The sequence below is a fragment of the Xiphias gladius genome, chromosome 3 (assembly GCF_016859285.1).
Source record: "Xiphias gladius isolate SHS-SW01 ecotype Sanya breed wild chromosome 3, ASM1685928v1, whole genome shotgun sequence".
NCBI classification, from domain to species: domain Eukaryota; kingdom Metazoa; phylum Chordata; class Actinopteri; order Istiophoriformes; family Xiphiidae; genus Xiphias; species Xiphias gladius.
In genome coordinates, this window is record NC_053402.1 from 19,348,004 (window position 1) to 19,368,955 (window position 20,952).

Here is a 20,952-nt window from a genome sequence, read left to right on the forward strand (position 1 = left end):
TGTGAGTTTGCTAGCATGTCTGCACCGATGCGGTTTTGACAAATTTAACTGAATGTTGCAGTTCAAATTTGTGACCCCTAGAGGGCAGTGAGCAGTCATTATTGTAAATACATTTATGTCGGCTGTCAACTCCATAAATGTCGATAGAATATAAATAAAATCAGCATAAGATCAATATGTGCAGCTCTTGATTAGCGCGTTTATTATTATTACAGCAGTAGCATCAATATTGGTAATATTTATATTAATCAAAAGCTGGTATAATATCAATAAGTCACGCATGATTGCATACTGAGGCCTCTGTTGAATAATTTCAAAATAAAGTGACCAAACCGTGGCGGGAAGAAAAATTAATTAACAAATATGATCAGATAATTCTGTTTGTTGTTCTTTAGTGGTCACAGTAAGAGACTGCAACTAAACATTCTTTACTGGGAATAATACAGATATTAAAACCAGTTATTATCTTTGTATGCTGATCTGACACAGTGTACAGCTTTAACTCACTCTTATGAGTCAGAGGTGGTGTTAGTGGTTTAGACTGTCAAACCATTAATAATATTCAAGATTTATTGGTTGAAATGTTGTTTAGGTGACCATAGTTCCCTTTGTTTTTTTTTAATTTCCAGTTTTTTTGTTTGGTCAGAAGTTGAAGATTTTTTTGCTTTCATGTAATCTTATTTATACTAAATTCCTTGTTAAACTTGCCATTTTCCATTAACAAAAACACTGACACATGGGAGATTGCTTTCAAACACAACTTCCCTCCCCACATTTGTACTTTGCAGAATAATCATTTTGTCTTGTACAAGACTAAGAGTATATTCTTCAAGGATTAGTATGGCCAAGGTGTTGTGCTTGTTTCTGAGTTATTGAACCAAACAGATGTGATATGATGCTCTGCAGCCTACGGTCAAACATTTTCACAAAACAAACTAGTGACTAAAATTGAAGAATTGTCCATACCAGAAAGAGAGCAAAGCAGTTACACACACTTGGCAATACGCTTTTTATTGCCTATTACATCTTTAACGTATTTCTTTGCTTTTACCAGGACTTCAGAGACTGTGAACTTCCATTGTCACGTTTCTCTGGTGTAAACCGATGTTTTTTGTGGTACTGGATCTCGCCTCTGGTGGCCCTCACCTTTCCCTCTTAGAGAGGGGTGTCATGTCACCACAAGAGGTGGAGTCTGGAAATATGCGGCCCTGTGCCTGGGGACAGAATGGGGTGGAGCCCCAGCAGCAAGGGAAGCGGGAGGGAGGGGGGGGGCGCGGGAGGGGGCGGGGGGCGGGGTGTAGGAAGGGAAAAGTTTGACAGGGTGGTGTCACAGGGAGTGGAGGCATTTGAGTCAGGGTACACATGCCTCAGCTGTAAGAGGCCCTACTCCCCTTGGCTGGCTGGCATCCCAGAGCAGAGGCACAGAGAGACAGAGAGGGTAGAGCGTGAGAGACAGAGGGTGAAGAGAAAGTTAAAGTGTAAAGTAGACGAGGAAGAGGCAAACCAGTGATAGAGAAAGTTGTCTAAAAGAAAGGAAAAAGGATTAGGGACTGATTTCTGTGCAGCGTGGGTCCTGTAGGTTGATTTTCGGCTGTGTACTCTCATCTGTAGTGAGTTTGCAAGCGGTTCGTATTTGGAGTCGACAACCATGGCGGATACAGGTGTCAAGAAGGAGCACACAGCCCTGGCAGAAGTGCCTTATGATGACGAAGAGGTAGCCCTGGTGGGTGCTGCCACCGAGCCGGCAGTAGATGACGATGACCCCGCTGAGGAGGTGGACCTGGTGCTGGCCACGGGCTCCGGAGGCAAGAGTGAAGCCCAGATGAACGGGGTCATGGTTCTGTCTCTGCTAGACAAGATTATCGGGGTGGTGGACCAGATCCAGCAGACCCAGAATGGCCTCGAGGCCCGGCAGGAGGCCATGGAGAAGTCAGTGTCCACCATCCAAGGGGAGCTGGCTAAGCTGTCCAAGAACCACATTGGCACTGCCACCACTGTCAACAAAATGCTGGAAAAGGTACGCAAAGTCAGTGTCAACGTCAAGACGGTGCGCAGCAACCTGGAGAAGCAGGCAGGCCAGATCAAGAAGCTGGAGAGCAACGAGAACGAGCTGCTCAAGAGACGCAACTTCAAAGTCCTCATCTACCAGGTGATGGGGGGGGGGGGTTACTGAGGGCTGCGGTGTGTGTATGAGCTTGTTCTTGTATTATTTTCATCATATAATAGCAAGTAATATTTGTTTGAGAATGTGGTGACTAGCAAAGCATAAAAATAACATGATTAATAGCTTACTTGTGGCAATGATGTGAACAGGGCTAAAAGTACACTCACAGTACATGTTGGCCCCGAAAAGGGGTGTGTCGCATTTCCCACATCACAAAGGAAAGTCGGGAGGAAGTGTGAAATGCACCTTAAAAGCTATCAGACCGCCAGAGCGGGCTTTTGACGCCATCTCATCAGAGCGAGCCGAGAGTCACACTGGGGCACGAGTTGACCCTTCTCGGTGCAAATGACAAGGGGTCCTTCGGTAAACCCTGCCGACTTTTCTCATGGAGTCGAACTGTATCGCATCATACAGAGAGGTGTGTCTGTTGGGGCGGACAACATGACAGAAACGTCTCTCCCTATAAATCACAGTGAGGTAGGATTTGATGCGGGACTGCTGTATTAGACTGCATTAGTATTAGCTAGGTGTGCCTAATAAACTGCCAACTGACTGCATTTTCTTACAGCTCTGTGGTTTCCATGGCATAAATGTCAGAATCACCTTTTCCTGAAAACTTAAAATGGGGCAGTAATGTTTACGACGAAGCCGACGCTGCACTACGATATTTAGGAACTGTTGTACGAACTGTGGTCATGCTCAGTGAGAGCTGGACTCCCCCTCTCACCGGTGAAGGGAATACCAGTAGCTTCCATGGGAAAATGAAGGCAGGTAGTGACCTCTCCCACTCCACAGGGCTTCACGATTACCCAATCAAACTAAATAAAGACTAGTGGGTGTACATAAAAATATAAGCCCTATAAACACTGGCATGAGGGGCTACTTGAGACAGAACCAACGCCCAGCCTCTGAGTGCTCAGGGGACAGATAGCTGGCAGGCTGCTGCCCTGTAAGATGAAGATGAAGTTTTTATTATAAGCATTTCTCGGAACTGGGAGACACTTAACATTCCTACATGTGTGGTGCTCAAGCCTCCACTTGAATACTTAAGAAAACAAGTGTTCATAGTGGGGCAGAGTCCATTTTATGTTAGGGAGCGGGACCGGGAACATCTCGGAAGGAAAATAGGCGCACAAAAAATAGGGCACAGTATGAACTCACATGTGAGAGCACTGATAAGTCTAACCACTGTTGTGCATTTGAGACTTGTTGAGCAACTCTTTTTTTACCAGGACATGCTGTCATGTCTGGCTGGTAAACTTGCAGCATACAGCGTGCACAGCAGCAATTCTCCTTTAATTAATTTTGTGTGTGAAAAGGTCTCGTGCCCTGCGATCTGGAATTTGTCAATACACCATAAATCAGATGACCATCGAAAGAAATTGTCAGTGGGAGTCACCTCGTTCACATCATATCATAACCTCTGCAATTTGCTAGCTAGCAGAGGGGGAGGATTTCATTTAAAAACATTAGTAACAGTGCATCTGAGAGTTGTAAGCCTCTCGTGAGTGGAGCTTACTTCAGGATCTGTATTGGCAGGAACAAACTTTTTCAGATCTCCCCTCCCGGGATGGGAGCAGGTTACACTATAGGCATCTAGCAGAAATCCAATCATAGACACTAGGCCTTAATAAATTACTCTGCAAAGCAGGTGCCTCCTGCTGTTTGTGCCACTGTACCGTCTACTGCAAGCCTTTTCAACTGAATGCCTGTGAGCGGTTGTCAGTGTAGGATACTGTACATTAAAGGGGTAAACAGCTCGCAGATGTGGAGCTTGTTTCAAGACCTTGCACTATGTTATAAAGCTTTTTATCCTGAGTCTCTAGTTTGGATTGTGTTTCAACAGACACAGCATAAAGAACTTCCTGCTGGTATGATTGCATATGTGCTGCTGTTAACGCCATCTAAACTTGGCGACTGTCACGTTTAAAAAGCAGTTGTGAGAGCTGTAGCTTCTGTGTTGCAGTAGCTGTTTCGGGCTCCCACGGTGTATTTACTGCCAGAGGGTGGCTGCACTGTGTGCGGGTTAATTGACCGACAGATAGGCTGGTCAGCTATTGGCAGCACTGCAAATCAACACTGGCTCTCAGTCAGGTTTCACCACTTTCCAGTGTCTGTTTGTGTGTCAATTTGTTAGAGTGGGGAAACTTTAGAATCGGAGTTAGGTTAAGGAGGAGGTCAGGGTTAGGGTTAGGCGTGCAGAGGTTGTGGGTAAACTAAGGTAAACGTCTGTGGGATTAATGTAACTGAGTTCAGTGTCCTCAGAAGTAGTAATACCAGTAGTGTGTGTGTGTGTGTGTGTGTGTGTGTGTGTGTGTGTGTGTGTGTGTGGCCATTCCTCGCCATGACTGGCTCTCACCCAGAGTGTTAATGTCCAGTGAGGCTAGAATTTGCGTAAGACAAGTGAAACATTTTTATAGCGTTACTTTTTTCTGCGTAGGACCTTGTACTCTGCTGATGCCGGCTTTAACTGCCGGTGCCGTACTTTTCCCCGCGGCCACTCTGTCTGTGCAACCTGAGAATAGCCACATACCTCCGAATTTCTGGACGGAAAGACTTTGACAGTGATGCTTTATAATTAAACCTGCAATGGTGGTGGCACACAGCATTCCCCCTGGCAACAGCAGGGTGTGGCAGTGAGGACGTATCAGCAGCGGTGGAGGAGGCATTCAGATCCTTTATTTCAGTAAAAGCAGCAGTTCAACAGTGTAGAAGTACTCTGTTACAAGTAAAAGTCCTGTATTCAGAATTTTACTTAAATAAAAGTACAATAATATTGGCACCAAAATATACCTAAAGTACAAAAAGTAAAAATACTCATTATTCAGAATGGCCCATATCAGATACATATACTGTATATTGTATTATTGGCTTATAACTATTGATGCAGTGAAATTGTACTTAAATACAGTACTTGAGTAGATGTACATGGTAACATTCAACCTCTGCATATCAGATATGCATAACAATACTTGTGACAGATCTCAGTCTATCTGCATACATTTAAGTAACACTGAAACTGTGGCGTCACCGTGGTTTCTCGTGAGACCAAAATGGGAACCCGCCTCACTGTGATCCCGCTTGAGGAAGCGGTGAAGAAAAATTCTCATTATTAGTTAAAGGGTTGCACCTACATTTTGGTGGTTTAGAATGTGAAAAGTACGTTAAGTACAGCTGTTGAACACCCTGGGTGGCGTCTCTCTAGAGGTGCGACGCTTGGGGTTTAGAATAACAAACCCTTGACTGTGAGTGTCCTCGCAGCAGCTGAGGGTCTTCCTGCTGCACAAGGCGCAAGCGGCCTGTCATCAGAGCTCTGTGGATCACAACTGGCCAGTGATCCAGTTGAGCTTTTCACACCCGCCCTGCTTGTTTCTTCCCTGACTGTGTTTCATATGATATCACTGTCCTTTATAGACCAATTGTCTTTTCAAGAAAGGCAAACACACATAATCATTCTAATTGAGTTCAAGTTTATTTCCTTATTCCCGTTAGTCTCACAATACCAGGCATTTGACTATTTTAGTTCAGCCTTGCAGGCCTATTTTCCTGTTGTAGTGTTTGCTAAGGGCAGCAACTGTCAGGAAATAAACCTAGACCACAACACAATTCTGGTGAAATGTTTTTTAGATGATACTGTGGCTTTTATGATGCATGCATGTGAGTTTGCAAGTGTCCGCCTAGAAGCTTTTTTCTGTGTCTGCAGCAGCTCGATATTCCACTAGTAAGGACAAATCTGCTCGTCTTTTTGAACAGCTAAAAGGCGTTAACCTCCGTTACACATAAATAAAGGAAACTAATGATCATTTCCATTATCAGAGTTTCTGTGGATTTTGGGCAGCTGCATGACAGTAGTCTTTACAGTAGACCCAGCACTTCTTTCCACAAATATTACAAATGGCAACAGAGGGTGCAGGATTTAGGCTCAGGCAACCACCCTCCAAGGGGTCGCCAATCCCCAGGCAGACGGCCCAGGCTGCACGCTTACAAGGAAAAGCCACACTCCTTGGGACAGAGGGAACTTTTTCTCATACCTACAGTGAACCAGGGCATCAGAAGCGAAGTAAATATTCCCTGGAAACCAATCATACAGCCAGCGGCGGAGTCACAAAATGAGTCTAATGCGATTGACCCCAACGATTGACGATTGACGATTCGAGCTCACTTTGGTGTGAAACAACCAACAAATCATGACAGCCAATCACGATTTATCAAACTACTAACTAAGATCATTTTGACAGTTTTTTCGAGTGTTTTTCAGTATTTCAGTAATTAACGATGTACTATTTAAAAACCATGACAAGCACCAGCTTGAACAGCAGCTTCATTCTTGATGTATTGAATTTTAACCACCAGTAATTTATTCGTCAATTTGTCAAAGATTAGTCAATTAAATGATTGGTCAATTGGCAGAATATTAATTGTCAACTATTTTGCTAATCAATTAATAATTTTTCAAGGAAAAAAAGACATAATATCTGATGCTTTCAGCTTCTAAAATGTGAGAATTTTCTGCTTTTCCTCATCTTAAAACTACAGTGGATTGAATATCTCTGGGTTTTGGACCTTAAATTGGACGAAATCCAGATATCTGATGACAGCACCTTAAGCTGTGAGAAATAATGGCGGGCGTTTTTCACTGTTTTCTGAAGTTTTATAGAGTAAATGATCAATAGAGGATATAATCTGCAGATTACTTGACTTTGAAAATAATTGTACTTCTTCATAATCAATAGTTAAACAGCATCGCTCCAAGCAACACAAGTACCAGTGTGAGTTCTCTTTTCAGTTAATTTTATAAGAAATGCGCGCTTTAATCACATACGGTACTTTAAACTGTGACTGAGCCATCAGAACAAGGGGTCGTGTGTGTGTGTCACGATGCACATTATCGGTTTGATTATGTAAATTAATCCAGTTTATGCAACGTGATAGTCTATATCCATCAGCGTGTGAGACAGTCTGTGTGTCTGGAATCAGCGTCTTTGGCTGCAGTTTAAGGACACTGATAGCCTAGTGTTCAACTCTATCAGGGAGATGTAAGAGTTCTCAGTTACAGTCCGCTCATGCCACGCCAACTCCACGGACTTCCCAAAATTCAGAACGCAGCCAACAAGCATCTCTACCCCACCAGCCCCAGCCCACTTTTCTTTAATATCTTTTAACCCAGCCCATGTATGTAATAACTCGATTCCACTTACTGCAAAAGCCAAAGCTTTTGGCCATTTAAGTTTGTCTCCAGGCGTAAATCAGATCACAGACTCATCACAGAGAAGGTAATTATGAAAGCACTTAGCCAACTCCTTGCAGGCAACAGTAAGCAACTGAGGGGCACACATCTAGCAGCACCAAGTTAGTGTTGTGATTCATCCCGCTGGCATCTCTGGGCCTCTTCTGCCAACATGCACTTGTTCTCCCCTCTTCTCAGTTTCTTTCTCCCCCGTCTCTCCCACTATCGACGTAGCCCATTTTACTCCCACTCAGAATTTAAATCCAGAACTAAGGGCACGGCTCATTCAGTATTTGCTACAGTACTTGTACACCATGTTGTTATCTTCCAGTCTCTCCTCTCTGTCTTTCTCCCATGCTGCACTCCTCTTTTTACCGTGAGAGTGGAAAGATATCTGGAAGGCTCCACATTTCTCTATTGCACGTCAGCTACTATGACAAGTTCCAGTGCTGAGTTAAAGGTACTCAGCGGCGTATGAGCCCCTGGGTGTAAAAAGTTGGCCGGGAGTCCATGTGGGTTTCTTCGACTGTGGCATACATGATAAAGGAAAACATTTCTAATTTACAGTATCTAATATTATATAGTAAACATAACCCGTAATGAACTATTACACTGTTACACTGTGAGTTAAATTCTGAAGACACCTGCCCCACATCTTATCGAGAGAGTCTTCTGAAGTTTGTTAAAGCAATAGTTTGTCATTTTGGGAAATAGAAAGATTGATACCACTCTCAGGTTTCTGAGGTGAATAGGAAGCTACCACCAGCAGATGGTCAGAATAGCTTTGTATTAAAAACTGAAAACAGGGACAAGAAGATAGCCTGGCTCTGTAGGGCAAGAGAAATCCACCTCTAAACTTAAATTAATAAGATTATGTTCCGTTTGTTTAACACTTTTGCACAAAAATGACATGCTAGTGGAAATCTATCTTCATAATTACCATGCAAATTTGAGCATGATATCAGTCTTCTCATCTAACTCCAAAAATGTCGAACTATTCCTTGAAAGTCAAGTTTTTAAAACCCCTGCTTATCTCTTCCTCTCATTTGTTTTAGCAGCGATCAGCGACATTTTGGAGCCAGAACTATTATTCTTTTGGCATGTCTGGCCAAATTTGGATGTTGTAGTGCTCTGATCCTCTGTCTCTCTCCTACTGTCTTTCTTTTTTTATACACAGACACACACAAGGACCAAGCGAGTTCAACCCAAATGCAAAAACAATCCCTTTTAGTTTTATTTGTAATTCTTTTATATCTTGGAAAGATCAAAACCATTTTCCTCGCATTTCCCTCTGTCTTTCATGTCACTTGTCTACCAGCCAGCATCCTTTTCTATTGTTCACCCTGCTTTTCTGATTTCTTTGCTTTTTAAACAAAGATGAACTTTCAAGCTGGTGCGGTCACAATAATGTATGTTAATGCTGAAAGTTACGACCCGGTTGGTGTGGCATAACTGGACTGGTTTAATTATATACTCACATACGGTACATTTGCTCTGTGCTCTGCTTCCTCAGATCGAGTGTTCAACACTCTGTGCCACGTGCGTGTGTCTGAGATATAGGAGGTCGATTTGCTGATGGTGTTACTGTAGCCTCTCCTATGCTCCTGTCATTAGGATATAGAGCGTGTACAGCAGAAAGAGGATCCCTGCTATTTCAACACACTGAAACACTGCACATGTCTGTATATAATAATAATAATAATAATTATTATTATTATTATTATTAATAGATCTACAAGTCTAATATATTCTTGGTTCTTGTTCTTGGTTCTGTAATGCTGGAGTTCTATAAGTTAGCTGTGAGCTAAGTCTCCCTCAGCACTTTTAGACAATGTGTGATTTACATAGTGTAGCTGGACCTGTAGCAAAAACTGTCAGAGCTGCTCAGTTTACTTGCCAGCTCATTGTCTCACAATGGGCAAGTATCGATTTAAGCAAAGACTTAAATGAACTTGAATGAATTCCTCATTTTGTGCATACATGAGCACATCTGCATGTACGCAACATCTTACAGTCATTGCAGTTGTTTTGTAGCGAGCTGTTTCTCCAGGTGCGCGAGAGAACACTCCCAGCCGCTCCAATTGAAATAACTAATTTCAGGTTCCCTGATGCCTGATCCCAGGGCGCCGCTTCCTTCCCATCTCACCAAACATCCCCATGCCACGACAGCAGAAAGGATTTTTTCGGCTGGTCAGCCCCTCGATTTGACCAGTTGTAGTTATCATTCAGCTTCTTGGCTGGCCAGCAGAAATGTGTCCTCGTACCACATCACAACTCTGTGGAAGCTGCCGGTAGCCTTCATGCTTTTTATTCCAAGATTTGTAGGCACACCCTTCATCTATGAGGCCATTGCCAAAATGAAAAGTCGGCCAAATGATCCGAGCTGGTATATTAAGGGAAACCACTATGTTGCTTTTAATTATAAATACACAAGCAGTAATGCAGTGGAATGGTGTAGTGTCCTGTTTCATTGAGTGGGTCTAAATTTAGCGATCTGGAGCACCAACTGACTGATTAATTGCATTATATATATATATTTGTGTGGCGGTATTTCCAGATAAATGTGCGTGTTTGAACACGCAGTTTAAGTTTTTGGATGCATAATGTACGTTGTCTGCTGCAGGTGTACTGTAATTTTTCATTTTTTACCTTAATTTATTAGATTTCTCAATGACAGCTGTTGAAAGCACAGTCTTTCACATCTCAGAACAAAACTGAAACCTACCTGCCTATCTAGGTACCACTAGAGACGTCCTTTAAAGCGTTTGTTTATTTTAATAATACAGAAAGTTGCCGTTAAAGTAGCAGCCATACATTTGTTATTGATATAAGTGACTGTTATCCCTGCAACCTAACACGTTGCGTGTGAACGTAAAGTCTTGCCTGTGCCAAGCTTCGGAGCGAAGTGCAGCAGTGAGGTTATCCTGGTGCCGTATTTCCCCGCTGCTGCGGTGGCGGCTCGCGGCTCTTGTCACTGGTACGTGAGTTATAGGCTGTCACAGAGAGCATGCCTCTCTGTGGGTTTTGGGTACCCTGGGGATTAGATTTTGCATGCACATGAATGTTTAGGATGATTTAGCTATAAATAATACAAATAGCACCTAAATTATGTTATCAGTGAAAGAGGCAAACTTTGAAGGTGAGACATCTGACTATATTTTAAAAATGTATTCCCATTTTATAGCCATATAGGTCTGCTTATGTTTTCTTAGGGTTTACTGCTCACACGAGTATACGGTTTTGTTAATAGGGTATAATACACATTTTGTCAGGGAAGCACACCTGATACACAAAGACAGAATGAAAGCTCTATACAGCCCGGCAGTTTTTCCATCTAAAATGGCCCAGTCGCATTCTTCAGTCTCACACAAACAATACCTCCATTCAGAACAAAGGAAAGCAGTATGGGTGCTTGGCTGGATGCCTCCTTTCCCATACCCCCAGGTGTGACTTGGCAGGAGTAATTGGCCATTAATCATTACACTGGCTTAATGTAATTCAGTAGTTATAGTTTCCTAAAGCTGGGCCAAGTACTATATTCCTGTTTGCAAATTAGTCATGCCCTCACTTGCTCCGCACATCACATAATCCTGTAAATAGGTCTTTTTTTTGTTTTGCACAGAAAATGAGGATACTATGAATAACTGCAACATACTCTTTCACTTAGGTAAAAGATTCAAATAATAAAACTTTCAAGCTCAGTGAAGTAGGATGTGGAAATTCATGTTGGTGCCTAAACCTCTTTCAGTCTTCCAAGCACTTGAATGGAAAATTTGAACTGAGAGTTTGATTTGAGACTGTACTTACTGTACCCCCTTGGTGTCAATATGGATGGCACCATTAGAGAGAAAGTGATAGTTATATAACCAAGCAGTGTGGCTGCCAGTTCGAACAGAGGCGTAAATGGAAAAGCACATTTTCTTTGCATGGGACTGAGACTGGGATTCCAGTGGTTTCAGAGTCGTGAATGTGGGACGGCTGAGCTGTGGAAAAGGGATTCCCCCTACAGATTCCTGTGTTTGACATCACAAATCACTGAGACAGAAAAACCAAGGAACTCCCTTCCTGTGGTGCGCACTAAACACGACATCGCCATGGTGGCGATGTGGTATAGACAGAGGTCCTTTCTTTGAATGAATCTGTCTACAGACAGAGCAGGACTGGTTGTTATATTTCCATTACCCACAGGAAACTTAAACACGTTGCCGCCAGAGAGGGTTGTTCTGAAAGGGATAAGAGAGCTTCGTGAAACAGATTTTGCACTGTGCAAACCTCGATACGCCTGAGGTAGTAGGCGGCGGGTCCAGTCCTCTGTCAGTCGTTTGAATTGATTGAGCTCAGTGAATTGATGGAGCCTGATTAAGGAGTATGTGGGAGGCAATCAATGTTAACGAGCACAGCACATTAGCGTCCTTATTTTAGCCTCCGAGCACTCTTTAGGGATCAAAGCATCACGATTCTGGCCTGTACGGGGCTCAAACACGTGAAAGTCCACCTCTGTTTCATGTCAATCTCCCGTTTGTCCCTTTTCCCACCCCCGGAGGGGCACATGGGTCAGTGATATCACTCATTGTGAAAGCAAACTGCACAGCTGCAAGGACTGGACACGATCAGACAGCTGCTCCTGTGACTCACCGGAGAGGCCTTTCATCACACTGCCTAAAAAGGGACGGTGTGATGCCGGGCCTGCAAACGTGTAGGTGGATCGGGACTGTGAGTGTTATTTAGCACGGTTTTGTGATCTAAACAATAATCAACCCTGCTACATTTCCTGACTCCTGGGAACATCAGTTATTGATAAACAGTAATGTTTAGAGGGATCTTATGCTTATTCTAAATGCAAAAAAGGAAAGCGATATTACCAAAGAAAAACTTTTAAATGTTTGCAATCAGTCAAATCTGAACGTGATCATAAACATTTTTAGATTTGAATAATGCATTATGCAATAGGATCACTATTTTAATAAATTCCCACTATTTATTTAATATTTTATCAGAAGTAATACACTTAGATAATACATATATATGTTTTTGTAATAATATTATTTATCTTTTAAATCATATGCATTATGACGGTCATGTATAGCATGTGTTTTAGTTTGAACAGCAGAGGGTGGACAGATTCTTATTTGAATCCAATGGTTATCCATATTTATTTTTATGATTGCACATACCACAAACTGGGACCCACAAGACCAACTTACAATTAATATTATGGTAAAACATTCAGAGCAGAAAACATGGTCATTTTTGGGCACGCGTGAAAGTTGTGCGATCAAAGACAACCTTCTTTTTCTTTTTTTCTTTTTTTTTGACTTGCAGTAATCTTCCACATATCTGCCTTGATAAAGATGATGACATATTTAAGTAATAGAGCAAGAATATTGGTGATGAAGCGAGTTGGATGCCATTGGCTTTAGTCAGAGCTGCTGTGGTCTCTACATAGTGCTGGTTGAGAACACTGTTTGCTCTGTCGTCCATGGTAACAGTCAGTGAGTTAAATTATCCCCGGGCCCACTTATGCGTCAGACAGAGAACATTTTGCCTCTGATAATATTTAGACAACAAAAAAGACATGCTGTTTTTACATGAACACTTTAAGTTCAAGGATTTTTGAAGGATTGTTTATCACTATAGATACAGAAAATTGTTGTGGGGAATATAATAATACCCAATTCGAGGATGATGTCTGTTTTCCTCTTGTCCCGCTTCCTGCATCCTTCCCTGTTTTACATCTCTGCCACGCTTGCTTTTTCTCAGCAGGCTTTAGTCTTAGCTGTTTTCCAAACTCTTTCTCCTCACACTGCTGGGACTTTTTAATGGCGTCTCTTGTGTCGTGCCTCCTTCTGATATACAGCTCAGACATTTGTTGGCTTGAGAGAGAGTTTCCTCTATTTCCAGGCAGCTTTTCCATAAGGTATGAGTCACTGTACTTGGAGGAAAAACACAGCAACAGACCTCCCTCTCATTGAGGAGAGCACACATACATTCAGTCACAACCCCCCCCCCCCTGCATTTCTCAGTAAACATTCACACACACACACACACACACACACATACACAAACACACACACACACACACACACACACACACACACACACACTTACAGTACAGAGTTCTGACTTTTCCACTGCTGCTAAGTGGGAGGAGAAAGGGGGGTAACACAGGGACGCTAATGGACTTACCACCTTCTCCCTCAATCTTCTGTTTGTTTGCAATCAGGCAAGAAAACCCAAACATAGTTTGCTGATATCATCACAATTTCCACAGATACAGTGGACTGAGTCAAGTTTTAAGAATGTAAACGACAAAATATTCGCACAAGCAACATCTCAAGTCTGGGTTGTCGGTTCCCACAAGCCATGAAAGCCTAATAAAAGACTGGAACATTTTGAAATTGTGACTAAGTATATTTCAACTGATCAACAGCGTTTGATATTTGATGCTTATTGCAGATACTGCTGTCCGTGTATATGCCACTGAAAGGAAACTGCAGTAGAGAAAAATGCCAAAGTAGGTTTGAGGTCGTTTAGAAACAGTGCCACCAGTACGTAGTCAATCAGAGAGCACGGACCAGAGAGTTGACTTTTACACTGTAAAATGTTCCTTTCACTGTGTGTCTTGGTCAAAACTCTAAAAAAAAAAAATCTAAGAGAATCTAAGATTGTTTTGGTTTGTTTTGGTTTGTTTTGTTTTGTTTGTCCTGTCCTGTCCTGTCCTGTCCTGTCCTATCCTGTTTAAAAGGACTGTCCACCAATCATCAGATAAACGTCCAATTATCTATGTTGGTAATTGCCTCAAAAATCCAGTTATCAGTCAGGCTATAGTCTCTGTTGTTATTACTTTACATTATGGGGAATGATTATGCACCGATTTAACAGCGGCTTTTACAACGCACGATTGGACCACAAGGTTGCAATTTGACCTTTAAAATCATAAAAAAAACTGCTCGAGTAAGTATGGAAATCCTTCACCATGTGCACTGTGCTTTGATTCCCTGTAAGTCATGAGTGTTTGCCTGTCCCCAGAAAAAGATCAGTAAGTTGGGCAGTGATGATTTTGATTATGCATTATACATAGTTTTGGTGAGGAAGAGTATGAAATCGACATAATCCTGGACCATGTCGAAATTTCCCTGTTTTGTATGACTTCACTGCCGTTTTTCCATCCGCCGTGGAAGCTTCCTGTTCAGGGATCGGAGCTGCTGCTTTTGTGAAAGGTATTCACGGTCTGGCTTCATGGAAAAAAAAAACTGCGTGTCCGTGTTTCTGTGTGTGAGGGTGGGCGTACGCGTGTTAGCGTGAATACTATTTGTACGTGTGTATTTTTACACGCAGGTTGTCTTTCCTAAGGGGTTACTTTCTACAGGAAGACAAGAGTTGCACTTTTAAAATGTAAGCTCAACACACTGGCTTTCAATTTTAGCCCACCAGCCAAATTTACCCCACAGCAGCAAACAAGTTTTGCCAGGGACATGAGAGGTCACTTGAACAGCTTCTTACATAGCTATTCACAGTGCACGGTGTCTTTTTATGTATTCTGTCACTGTGAGTATACATGTTTACGGTGTATGGGCTTATCTTTAAATATCTGCTCCCATTTCAGGTCTTTGTGTATTTGTCCTATTCGGTGTTGTTTATAACATTACGTTGTCGTGATAAAACCTGTTGAAAATGTTGCAGTAGGGTCATGTTCAAAAATATCTCTCATTAATGTTATTATTACAGCTCAGCCTCACTTTTCTCGGTGTGCATGTCTGCAAAGCAGGTGCAGTACTTAATTTAAGTTTAATTGTAACGCTCACAACAACTGAGAACCTCATGTTGGTACATTGTTGTAGAGATATCAGCTGTTTATCCGGCGAAACTTCACCGCCCTCCAGAGACAACATGAGGAGGTGGTTGCCATGGTCACAGAGCGCTGTGTTTTTCTGTTGCTTTTCTGAGGGGAGGGTGTTGTGTGTGTGTCTGTGGGTGGGGGGTCCATAAGGCTGAACACTGCAGTGGCTGGTAGCCAGAGAACGGTAGATGGAATCCAGAGAGAGGGAAAGGCCAGCCCAAAATAAACCTATACAGATCGGGTCGGCCAGGCCCACAACATAGGCAGCACTAGATATAAAAGGTAGTGTCCCTTTTATGAAAGGGTTGTATGGCAATATTTGAACTGGCCGCTCATGTGATCTGACAGGTGTCTGTCTTTCACAAGTCAGATATCAGAATTAAATCTTATTTTTTAATAAATACTGCAAGCTACTAATGACTTAACCTTACAAAAACCCACCCAAGTAAGCTAGTTATTCCAGTATGTAACAAAATTTTAGCAAATATAACTGACAGTTGCTTTGAGGACAGCTAAATTTTCTCTACTTTTGAATATTTCCTCACATTATAAGTCTCGATATCCCAAAAACCCAGACTTACACTAACTACCTCCATAAGGGTGTGCTCTCATTTCTTGTGCTCTACTCTGTCTACGAGTAATGTGTATCTACTCTATCTCCACTGTCCTGCATGTTCAAATATGTTGGGATGTACTTCTATTACCTGAGTATAGCCATTTCAGGGACCAGGTTTTCATTAAAATGCAATACATGTAGGCTAAAGGGGATGTAGCCCTTGTCTGTTTGGTGATGCAAAAAAAAAAACCAAACAAAAAAAAACAAAACAACCATAACAAGTACAACCAGAAATTATTTAATCTGAAGTGACATCTGGGCAGGGGGAAGGAAGGGTGATTTCACCTCAAACCAGGCTGGATGATCGACATGCTCGCCTGTGTCAGAGGTGATGCATTCAATTTGCTCTGTTGACGTGGTGATGGTGATTCATTTGACGAAGTTATTTCTGCCTTATTAAACTGTTATTTTTTACAAAAAAATCCCAATGAATACGTGTTGAAACAAACAGACACCTGCTATCAGCCGGCAGCACTGGGTATCTATTTCACCTGAGCCCATGTCCCGCAGGGGAATCGGTCTGTGCCTGCACTGGTCTAACTTTAGTTCATACTGTATAATGGCATGCAAGACTCAAGATGGAAGGCCATGGTGACTTAAACTAATATTTCTATTAAAGTATTATTATGTATTACAATATGACAACAGTGAGTGTAGCTGCAAAGTCGGTGAAGATGGTGTTTGGCGGAAGGATGCATTCCAAAGAGAAGCAGTGAGGTGTGGCACTGAGGTGCAGCGGGGTGGGACCAATAATCCCTCTAGTGGCCACAGACACCCTGTTTGGGGATCACATTCTCTGCATTGCGCTGCTTCTCCCTGTGTGGATATCCGGTGCCACGCTGGCGGTGTCCTGCCAAACAACATGGAAAAATGCTTGCTGCAGTGCTGATTGATTGGCATCTGTCAGCATTACAGCAGTGTAATTTGTTGCTTGAACAAGTGATTTTACAAAGCAAAGACATGGAAATGTCATGGGAAACCTTCTAGTAACTCTGTATGCATTGTGGGATTGTACACTTTTTTCCCCTAAGTAGTAAAGTAAAACTTTACAACTTAAGGCAACATTTCTGTATTGCTGTGTGTAGAACACATAGTATGGCCTGACTTCGGGGCTTAAACATATAAATATTGTTGACCAGGTGTGAAATTGCTTCACTGCTGTGCTGTGTATTTTAGGGGTAAATTGAAACTGTTCTAACATTTGTAATATATAGATAATCTATGTTTTATCCAAACATTTTTATCTGCAAAATCCCCTGAAGGTCTTCTTTGTTTACTGTTAGATTGGACTGAAAATTAGGCCACTAAGTCACAACAAATAAAGTGTGAGAATTTAAGATCTTATAGCAAAAATGAAAGCAAAAATGGCAGGAAATGCACCCGTGGTTAGCTGTAAAAGCCTGTTGGCTTTAGTTTCAATATGACTGCAGAGCTGCAGAAAATATACGTTTCAATGTAAGCCCTGTAGTTTCATTATTATTGGGGAGATGTGTCTTACAATACACACCAGCCCAAGTTCTTATATTTCTAAGACTTGGAAGTGTCAAACAACTGGATGTAGCCTAGTTGGCGCATGATTTTTGGCATACGACTAATACCACTAGATGGCACCCTACACTAGCTACAAGCAGTGAACTGAAGTGCGTACCAACTGTGTAGAAGACATAAATCTGTGAAGGATCATATGCTCATGTTTTCCGTTTAATTTCTCACTCAGAACCATTAACTTCACCTTCTCAGGTTGATGATTTTCACCTGACATATTAAATGAAATGCCATAATTTACATTAATCATACAATACAATCAGTGTAGCATAATTTCTGCAAATTTTGTTGTAAATGTCAAAGGGAAAATGTTATTAGTTTCACACATTGTGATCCCTTAATGTAATGCTGCTGTGGCTAAACAGTCTTCTGTTTTCTTATCCTTCCTATTTCGCTCCCTCAGGATCAAGTGAAGGCACCGAAGCCATCCAAAGACAAGACAGCAAAGACAGTAGCTGAAGGTAAAGCAGTGGAGGGCCTTGAGCAGATATCTGAGGAGGGACAAGAGGGACTCCCAGCCAATCTCAATTCAGATGAGGAGGTGGAGATCGAGGAGATTATTGAAGAGTCTCGTACCAAGCGCCTCCAACGCAGCACCAAGCAGCAAGTGGACAACATAAAGAAAGCCTTCTCCAAAGATAAAATGGAGAAGACCAAACTAAAGACCAAGGAGAACTTGGAGAAGACCAAGCAGAGAACCCGCGAGAACCTGGAGAAAACAAGACAAAGAACCCGCGACAATCTGGAGAAAACTAAGCATAACCTGGAGAAGAAGATTGGCAAGATCGGGACCCGAATGACACCCAACCTGGAGCGCAGGGCGAAGATGAAGAGCTCCAAAGACAAGATGAAGAAGTCCCTAACCCCTGACCACACGATCTACGCTCGGTCCAAGACCACTGTGTACCGTGTGCCCCCCTTCACCTTCCATGTTAAGAAGATCCGAGAAGGGGAGGAGGAGGTGGTGCAGAACACAGAGATGGTGGAGGTGACCGAGGCCGAGGGCCAGCCAGGGGGAGAGGAGAACGGGCTTGGTGTGCACGTGGAGGTGGAAGAAGGGGAGCTGGTGAGTGTAGACAGCCCAGAGATGGAGGCTCTGTTGGTGGTGACTGAGGATTCTCAGCTGGTCAGGGTGGAGCCAGACCAGCTAAAGAAGGCCCAAAGTGAATAGAGCATCCCAGCTCTGCAGGGAGAAATAAATGGGTGAAGAAGGGAACGAAGTCTTGATGAATGAATCTAATCACAAGGACACAATCTTAGTCGTAGGAACTTTCTAGACATGATCACAATCTATGATATCTCATTTGTTTTCTGTTCTCTTTTTATTGTACCCAATAAGAATGACTTTCATATTTGCTTCTCTTTAGCATATAAATAAAAAAACAAACAAAAAAAACAAAGCTAGATTTGGAAACATGCTGCAGGTTGAATGGCCATCCCAGACTTGTATGTTTAGGATATTTGCTGTTTTTTGTTGATTTGATAAATTGAGCGGCGATAAAAAAAAAAAAGGTATAAATAGTTTTTGCTATTGAGATGTAATTTATAATATAATGTTTACCATGTATGACATGCACATTAATAAGTATGGTAACAGGAAGTTGTGGGCATGATTTATGTTCTAATGGCTTATGGTTTTAGTGATGTAATGTGCATGTGTGAAAGAAAAAAACTGAACACAAAGGCAAGGATTAGGCCTAAGAAATAAGAAATAAAGAACTGGGGAGGAAGGGGGCAAGGGAATGGACTTGAAGCGTTTCCAAAAACAATACCCCTGATATGCACAATGCCTCAAGGGCATAATGCTTATTTACTGCCAGTCACTCAGGCATTGTGCCAAATGTTAATTATATTGTTTTTCATTTAATTACAAATATAAAGTACTGAAAATAGAAGCATTATGTCTGTAGAATACTAAGAAAAAAGATAATGGCAATTGTTTATAATCATCCACAGCTGAGTTTTAAATTATACTGTATTATGTAGGGCAATATCGCTTGCCACTCTATCATAGGTCCTTAATTGGTCACTCATTTCAGCCAAAATGTATACAGTTAATGAAATACTAAAAATTGATAATAATGAAATTTAGAATGTAACCTTTGCTACAATGTATCTTTACAATGCATGCTTCAAAACACTTTTTGATTATCATTTACTGTATTGTATTCACTCACCGCGTCATATTTATCGCATATGGACATGTTCCACTTACCAAGTTTCACAAAGTACACTGCTGCACCGAGGAGAAGAGAAACAACTGTCACCATGGTCACAGCTCTTCATAGTACATTTGCACATCGCTATTAAATTTTCCTGAGGTAATTGCGGGCGGAAAAATGATGGTCCGGAGAGCAAGATGACAGTTTAATGAGTGACTACGTAACACGTACGTAACGGAGATGCAAATGTCATCCTAAATGCAGTTAAATGGAGGCAGCACACTGCCAGGTATTATGAATGGCATGGCCCTTTAATAAATGTCAGAACAACGGAACAGCATGATCCAGTCCACAAACGTTTTTACAGAGACCAGGTGCAGTCTTGTGTACATCCTCTGATATATAAAAGGAATGTCCACGATAACAGAAAAAAACTATGTGACCATGGATCATAGAATTATCATTATCGCTGTAGAGAAGATGATGGTGGATGATTAGAGGAAGCTATGATAATTGGGTTGTAATTATTCTGTAATTATTCTGGCATAAACTGAAAATGGCCATGCTCAATTACCGCCACTTTTGATCATTTAAGCCTACATGTACAAGGCTACAGATGGAAACAAGGTGAATGTACGGTCAAGGGCCTGTGTGTGACCTCGATGTGGTGTAGGCGCGCAGAAGCCCACTGTGCAGCATGGAGCACCATGAAAATAATCAATGGGCTGGGGAATGCAATTAAGGAGAGTGCTTCCTCTGAGCACTGAGCAGGGTAGAGAACTGTGAGACGGACACAGAGAGAAAGGATATGTGTATGTATGTATGTGCGTGTGTGTGTGTGTGTGTGTGTGTGTTTGTGTGATAGTGAAGAGTAGTTGCATACCATATACCCACACCGATATTTTCGTGAGACTCCGAGTTGGTCAGCATCAAGTGGAAATTTCATTAAGGGCGCAAAGAAATCAACTGCGGGCCTCTGACATCACACAGGCTTGGAATTATTATAGTGTGTTTTTATTGATTTTTTTTTTTTTCCGACAAAAATATGTACGTCGTCTAGCACATTAAACACTGAAACACTTGTAAGAAATTGGTCCATTTGAAAAAATATGTTTTTGCCACCATGTATATTTTGCCCTGTTTTAAGCTACTGGTTATTAAAAAACTGAAGCTAGCTTATATATATATATATATATATATATATATATATATATATATATATATACATATATGAATGTTAGTCAAATAAAATAATGTAACAGATAATTACAATAGGTAGGTGTTATTAATAATAAAGCTTGCTTATTCTGTTGTGTTTAAGGCCTCTTTTGCCTGACCACTTCGATATAAATAAAAGCTTACTGAATAAAAGATACTGCCTACTGTTTTCATTTTACG

General features: G+C 41.8%; 1 protein-coding gene across 1 annotated transcript; it reads left to right on the forward strand.

Annotated features, from left to right (window-relative positions):
- Positions 1 to 1,335: 1,335 nt before the first annotated feature.
- cavin1a (caveolae associated protein 1a) lies at positions 1,336 to 20,888 on the forward strand. The gene is made up of 2 exons (XM_040124180.1): positions 1,336 to 2,149; positions 17,796 to 20,888. Exons 1-2 carry the CDS (start codon positions 1,649 to 1,651, stop codon positions 18,561 to 18,563), a joined length of 1,269 nt encoding a protein of 422 aa, XP_039980114.1. The 5' UTR covers positions 1,336 to 1,648; the 3' UTR covers positions 18,564 to 20,888.
- The last annotated feature ends 64 nt before the right edge of the window (positions 20,889 to 20,952 follow it).

Bases quoted from the DNA above. Each gene is read 5' to 3' on its own strand.
- cavin1a (XM_040124180.1), top strand. From the start codon at position 1,649: ATGGCGGATACAGGTGTCAAGAAGGAGCACACAGCCCTGGCAGAAGTG. The intron at 2,150-17,795 runs GTGATGGGGGGG...TCGCTCCCTCAG, and splicing joins TCAAAGTCCTCATCTACCAG to GATCAAGTGAAGGCACCGAA.